This window comes from Zingiber officinale, chromosome 2A (genome assembly GCF_018446385.1).
Source record: "Zingiber officinale cultivar Zhangliang chromosome 2A, Zo_v1.1, whole genome shotgun sequence".
NCBI classification, from domain to species: domain Eukaryota; kingdom Viridiplantae; phylum Streptophyta; class Magnoliopsida; order Zingiberales; family Zingiberaceae; genus Zingiber; species Zingiber officinale.
In genome coordinates this window covers 176,589,892-176,596,600 of record NC_055988.1, presented here as the reverse complement: position 1 = coordinate 176,596,600, position 6,709 = coordinate 176,589,892, and the positions used below count along the sequence as shown (strand labels likewise).

At 43.3% G+C, this 6,709-nt stretch overlaps 1 protein-coding gene across 1 annotated transcript; it reads left to right on the top strand.

Annotated features, from left to right (window-relative positions):
- Positions 1-1,684: 1,684 nt before the first annotated feature.
- On the top strand, positions 1,685-3,855 carry LOC122044307 (xyloglucan endotransglucosylase/hydrolase protein 24-like). The gene is made up of 5 exons (XM_042604812.1): positions 1,685-1,964; positions 2,053-2,066; positions 2,729-2,908; positions 3,018-3,310; positions 3,662-3,855. Exons 1-5 carry the CDS (start codon positions 1,704-1,706, stop codon positions 3,853-3,855), a joined length of 942 nt encoding a protein of 313 aa, XP_042460746.1. The 5' UTR covers positions 1,685-1,703.
- Positions 3,856-6,709: the final 2,854 nt, after the last annotated feature.

Here is a 6,709-nt window from a genome sequence, read left to right as displayed (position 1 = left end):
AATACCCTTCCTCCTCACTCCAAGTAGGCTCAAAGTAATCAGCAAGTGTTGTACAGGGATTCAGAACTTTATCTTCTTGAATACTAGCTTCTTCATTTAGATGAAATGTGAAATTACTGCTTCTATTTCTATTTGTGTTAGGCACACAACTATACTGCGAAGATGATGAAATATTTATTCTGGATACTTCTACATTAGCTCCATTTCCAATGTTTGAATTTGTATCAAGTGTATTCCATATCTCAGAGAAAATTTCTTCGATTATATGATCGCCCCTGATAAATAAATTCCAAACTAATTAAGTCAATTTTCAACTACATAATCAAGTGATGTAATAGGAAGGGTTGAGCGAGGAAAAGATCTATATGATGTAAAAGCAAACTTTTAACCAAAGATCGCGTTGGGCCTGATATAGATGATATCAGGCCCACGTTGGGCCTGATATCGATGATATCAAGCCCACGATGGGCCTGATATCGATGATATCAGGCCCCTACTGAAGTAGACAATTCTTGTAAACAATGACCACCACTGACTAAACCCTAAACCCTAAATAAAAAAATAGTTAGCCAAACTTAACTATCAACCTCAGAAACTAACAAGACTTAAATCGATTAAGTATTCTATTACATCATATTGCAGGTGTTGTTGAATATTTATTCCCCACACAACCTAAATTAACCATAGCAACCATCTTTTCCACCACCCTTTGCTACAATACTGTAATTTTTATTTACCATCACTACCCTAATTTACAGTAATAAATCTATACATACATGTCTAAATCTTTAAATGTATTCTTCTACCAATTTTCCTCTTGCAAGAAGTTTGTCCTTCTCGACTGACGTTCTTAACTACAGTTGTCCTTTGGTCTCCTCTTTAAACTTTTACGCCAATATCCCAAAAACCTAACTGGTCTATTGCAATCCCGCCAACCAGCACGAGCAGTAATGGCAAGCACAGGGTTCATATTTCTTTCGTGTTTATAAAACCACACAGAGGGATGGAGGGAGTGAGACGGTGAGATGACGTGCATCCGAACCACAAATTAATTTTCAATTCGATTTGTGCCTTGGATGCTTGGAAAATGGTGACTGAAAAAGGTGGTTGCCAGGTAACCAGAAGGATAATCTGGGAATTGAATTTGTTAAACTACGCCTTTTGGTAAATATGAACATACTTTTGGTAAATACGAACATACGATGCTCCTTTTGGTAAATACAAAATGCAAGCAATGTCTTTTGGTAAATTACCGAATTATATTATACTGAATAAAGAAACTCCTCCTGCTTGACGTCGAGTTGACTGACGATATTTTAGAGGAGGAAGTCTTAAATTTTCTATTAATATAAAGAAAAATGATATGTTCAAAGAAAAAATCTTAATGAAAAATTCAAGGATAGACACTTAAATTCATGGCTCATCATTTTACTTTTTGTGGCTCCATCAATTTATATGTCTACCTTTGAACTTTTATTTTTTTCATTAGCATATCATTACTCTAATATGAATTATTTGTTCTAATATGAATTATTTGTTCAGTTTTATTATGGTGAAAATGTGTCTGATAATTGTAACTCGTCCTGTCCTGTCCTATCCATGCTTATCGCTTCCAGTCCACGCAGTCCAGCTATATCTATCCCTCCTCCAATCCCCTTCCTTCACACACTTCGATACCCGCTCTCCTTACAAGTAAACATTCCATGGCTAGTGCCCAGTACTCGTCGTTCCTGCTCACCGCCCTTCTCGCCTTCGTCGCCGGTGTCTCGGAGATCAACTTCCTCTCTGACGTGGAGATCACATGGGGTCGGGGCAAAGCCCTCAACAGTGACATCCTCCAGCTCACCCTTGACCGCGCCTCTGGCTCCGGATTCCGCTCCCGGCAGGAGTTCCTCTTCGGCCGCTTCGACATCCGCATGAAGCTCGCCCCCGGAAACTCCGCCGGCACCGTCACCACCTTCTACGTAATAATTCATTTCGTAATTAGTTAAGAATTAATTAATTGACTAGTAAATAAAATCAAATGTAGTAAAATAAAAAAAAAAATTACAGTTGTCATCGTTGGGGGGCACGTAGGGCTGTAAACAAGCCTAGCTGAGCCGAGCCGAGTTTTGGGGTGTTCAAGTTTGTTTGATAACGTAATCAAGCCGAGCCGAGCCGAGCTTAAAATGAACCAAGCTTTTGAAATGAGTGTTCAAGCTTGGCAGCATGAGCTTGTTTGAAGCTTGACTTGAGCTTGGTTCATTTAGATGTTATCAAGTTCTCAATTCAAGCTTGGCTTGAGCTTGGTTTGAGCTTGATTCGTTTAGATGTTATCAAGCTCTCAATTCAAGCTTGGCTTGAGCTTGGTTTGACCTTGATTCGTTTAGATGTTATCAAGCTCTCAATTCAAGCTTGTTTGATTGTTTGAAACTTTTAATTGTTTGATTGGTTATTAAGCTTGATAATTTAAATTTATTTATTTGTTTATTTATTTATTTTATTATTTATTTAGCATATTAAAAAAAGTTTTATTAATGAATATGGTTTATGGACATTGTTCATGAACGTTGTTCACGAACGTTAACGAGCTGAACACATATATGTTCAAGCTTGTTTGTTTAGCTTAACGAGCTATTCAAACTTGTTTGTTTAATTAATCTTATTTATATTGAACGAACATAAACGAGCTCTTACCAAGTCGAACACCAAACTTGTTCACGAACTCTTGATTCATTTACAGCCCTAGGGGCACGCACGACGAGATCGACCTAGAGTTTCTAGGGAACGTGAGCGGGCAGCCATACGTGCTGCACACCAACGTGTATGCGCGGGGGACCGGCGACCAGGAACAGCAGCTCTACCTCCGGTTCGATCCCAAACTGGATTTTCACACCTACTCTGTTCTGTGGAATCCTCAAGAGATTGTGTAAGTTCGAATTATATTAAACTGCATCGATCGATTGCGTCAGAGTTTAATTTGTTGATTAATTTAGGGGGAAAGGATCGATTGCCTGACAATTGATGAAAATTTGCAGGATTTATGTGGATGAGACGCCAATCAGAGTGTTCCGGAACAACGAATGCCTGGGGGTGCCAAACCCGAAGAGTCAGCCCATGCGGGTGTACGCCAGCATTTGGGACGGCGACGATTGGGCCACGCGCGGTGGCCTCGATAAGACCGATTGGTCCAAGGCGCCCTTCATCGCAACCTACCGCGAGCTCACTGCCGACGCCTGCCTCGTCGGCTCCTACGGCTGCTCCGCTAACCATCGCGGGTGGCTGAAAAATCATATCTTGCTTCTTAATTCCATGTCAAAATTGGATCTTTGTCGGATTTCTCGTGGGACGGAAATGGGGGGGGGGGGGCGGGGCGGGGCGCGGGAATGGAAGGAATTGTGCCGATGTGCGACAGCAGCGTCCACCGAACGCCATCTACATAAGAATTCTCATCCTAGCTCGCCGGCTAAAGAGGGTTAATACTGCATCTCCCCTGATCCTCGACGTCGGAAAGACCATAGCTCTGCCACCGAGGTTGGCTATGGCAGCAACTACCCAACAGGGTAAAGTTCACAATTCCTCTGTTCTAGTACAACAACGTAACTGATGAAGCGTCAGTTTCTACCAGGTTTTCAACACAAATCTGATGCTGTATTTTAGCTGTGCTTTTCTATCTGTTCAGATTTGGTTATCCGATCATGTTGCTGTTTCTCAAAGATCATTTTTTATGTTTATGATGTTCTTTTCCTTGTGTTCATCCACTTGGATTCTGCTACGGTGAATAGTGGGGGACCAAGGGATAGTATGGGGATAATAGCAAGGCATAGTGGTAAAAAGTCGAGGGGGATGATGGTCAAAGTTGAGGACTATCGGTAGGACCGGAAAGACATTAAAGGGGGGTAAATAACGTTCGACAAAAAATTTGATTTAAAATTAAGTTACGCCGCGGAAAATAGAAGCAAAAAGACAATGCTAACAGAAGTGTTTTACTTGGTTCGAAGCCTTCGACGACTCCTATTCCAAGGTCCACACTCGTCGAGTGCTTTCGTTGGGCAATCACTATCAGTTCGTAAAGAGTGTTACAAGAGTTGAGTACAAGAACTAAAAATGAAAATTACCAATAAACAGAAAAGAAACAAAATACAGTCTCTTATTTCACGAACTTCGGAGTAGCCTTTCGGTGTTGTCGAAGCTTTTTCAGAGCAGAGCGCAAGAGAGAAACTTGTAGTAGTTGTTGTTTTAAGCTCCTGGTCAAAGACCTTTATATAAGTCCATTCTGGGTGCTGTAACCCATCCGAGCGCTTGGACCACGTGGTTCGGCCAGTCGTCACACTCCACCTAAGTTTGTGGATGATTTTTCGAGTCCGGACGCCAGGACCGACTCCGGGTGCCCGAACCGCCCAGGTGCCCGCGGCACCCGCCTGGGCGAAGGGCTCCAGACGCCAAAACCAGCTCCGGGCGCTAAGAGTCTGGGTGCTCAGATCCCTTCTGGGCGTCTGGACTCCTTTTCTTTAACAGTTACCTCCATGTAAGAAAAGATTAGTCCAGACAATAGAAAAAATCATTTACCCTGCAAAATTGAGTTAGCATAACATAAGATATGAGTAGTAATTAGATCTTGTCTCCCCAAGACCAGGATCTAGTCAATGTCTCAACTTAGGTTTCCCAAATGAACCTAAGCTGGACTGACACCTATAGTTCTCTCAACTGGGAATCTGTACTCACTAGATCTCTCTCCTCCAGTGGCTTACCTCACTTACCATTTGCAATCTCTTGACTTGTCTTTTAACCCACCAAGTCTTCCCGCTAATTGTCAGGTCCGCAGACCCAACTGGACTTCGACCGGTTGTCAAGTTCCGCGGACCCAACCGGACTTCCCACCAAATATCGAATCCCGCAGACCTATCTGGACTTTGCACTAGCTATCAAGCCCCTTGCACCTAGCTAGATTTCAGCTTGGTGTCAGGTCCTTCAGACCAATCAACTCCTGCACACTTGGTAGGAAGGTTAGATCACAAAACACTCTAACTTTAATCTCCTTATCATTCATCAAAATATGGGTTATATCATTAGTAAAAATTGCACTAACACTACCTGTCCAAACAGACCACTCCCCCAAGGCTCAGTTCACTTCTTATTGGTAAGGCTCTCAGTCTACTCCTAGTTGGCCACAACATCGGCCGGTCTCTCAGGACTCAATTCACTTCTCCTGGACACGACTCCTAGCTTACTCTCAGTCAGTCCCGGAGTCGGCCGACCTCTCAAGGCTCAATTCACTTCTCCTGGGCACGACTCCCAGATTACTCATGGCCAGTCCCAGAGTCGGTCGACCTCTCAGGGCTCAGTTCACTTTTCATGGACAAGGCTCCTAGTCTACTCCTGATAGGCCCTAGCACCAGCCGACCTCTTAGGGCTCAATTCACTTCTCCTTGTTAGAATTTGAGAAATGTCCTAAGACAATCGCCTTACGATTTTTTCTATTTATTTGATAAGTATAGATTCACTATTTAAGTGCATTTTATATGTTTGATTGTCTTAAACTCATTTACTGAATATTCGTAATATAATTCATAGCATGAAAGAATTTGTGATTGGATCGTAACTAGTGATTATCTCTATATGTGCAATTATGAATATATTAAAATTTTCCTAGTCGTCGAATTGATGCATTCGGATATCATCAATTCTGTAAGACTAGCATATGTTATGTAAGTGCAGCGGAGACCGGCAAGAGGGGGGTGAATTGCTGTAAACAAAAGTAAACTATACCCTCCTCATATTTCAACTCAGAATTTAAATCAGCAATAAAATAACAACTAAATTAAGGAGACAGAAAAAGAAACAGAAACAGAATTTAACCTGGTTACAACCAAGGAGGTTGTTAATCCAGGGCGATGAAAAGCTCTATTAGCATAATCTCTTTTACTGTAGGCGGAGAAACCTTTTTACACTTAGAACGCTCACTTAGTTGCTAGAAATTGATTACAAGTTGCATGCTTGAGTTGATATCGAATTCCTAGCTCCAGGGGCCTTTTTATAGCTCCTGAAAATTCTATCCCGAGGGTTCAAGGCACCTCCAACAAGGTTTAAGGCGCCTCTAGCTCGGTCAGCGGATAAAACTTTATCCGCAGCGCAAACGGTCAAAACAGACCTGTTGAAGGCGCCTTCAACAGGGTTGAAGGCGCCTTCATGATGGAGGCGCCTTTAAGCCTGCTGGAGGCGCCTCCAAGCTAGCAGCTCCATTTTTCAGCTTGGTTTCTTCAGCTTCCGATGCTCCGTTCTTTTGGGTGATTGCGGCCAACCGGAATACGGCTCACCCGAACCCAATTCTCGGCCTTCTCCTTGAGCAGCCTTCCATCCGGCTTAACGTCCCTCGAACGCCGCACACGCTCTTCACGCCCACCAAAGTACTCTTCCGCGGCTCTCTCATCCTTCGAATGCACCGAGCCCGTCGGCTCCCTTCCCGTGCCGTCCTTCTCGCTAGCTGCGTCTTCCGCTCGACTTCCTGTGCTCCTAAGCTCCTGCACACTCAGACACAGGGATCAAACACAGCAGGACCTAACCAACTTGGTTGATCACATCAAAACTACCACGGGGTCCAACAATGTCACGCCCCAGGTAGTCCCTGTCCGAAGAAATTTCGGCAACATCTCCCCTGTACGGCGGACAATATGAATCTCAGTATACATATATCCATACCTCGGCCACACTCGGCCGGAACAATACACAC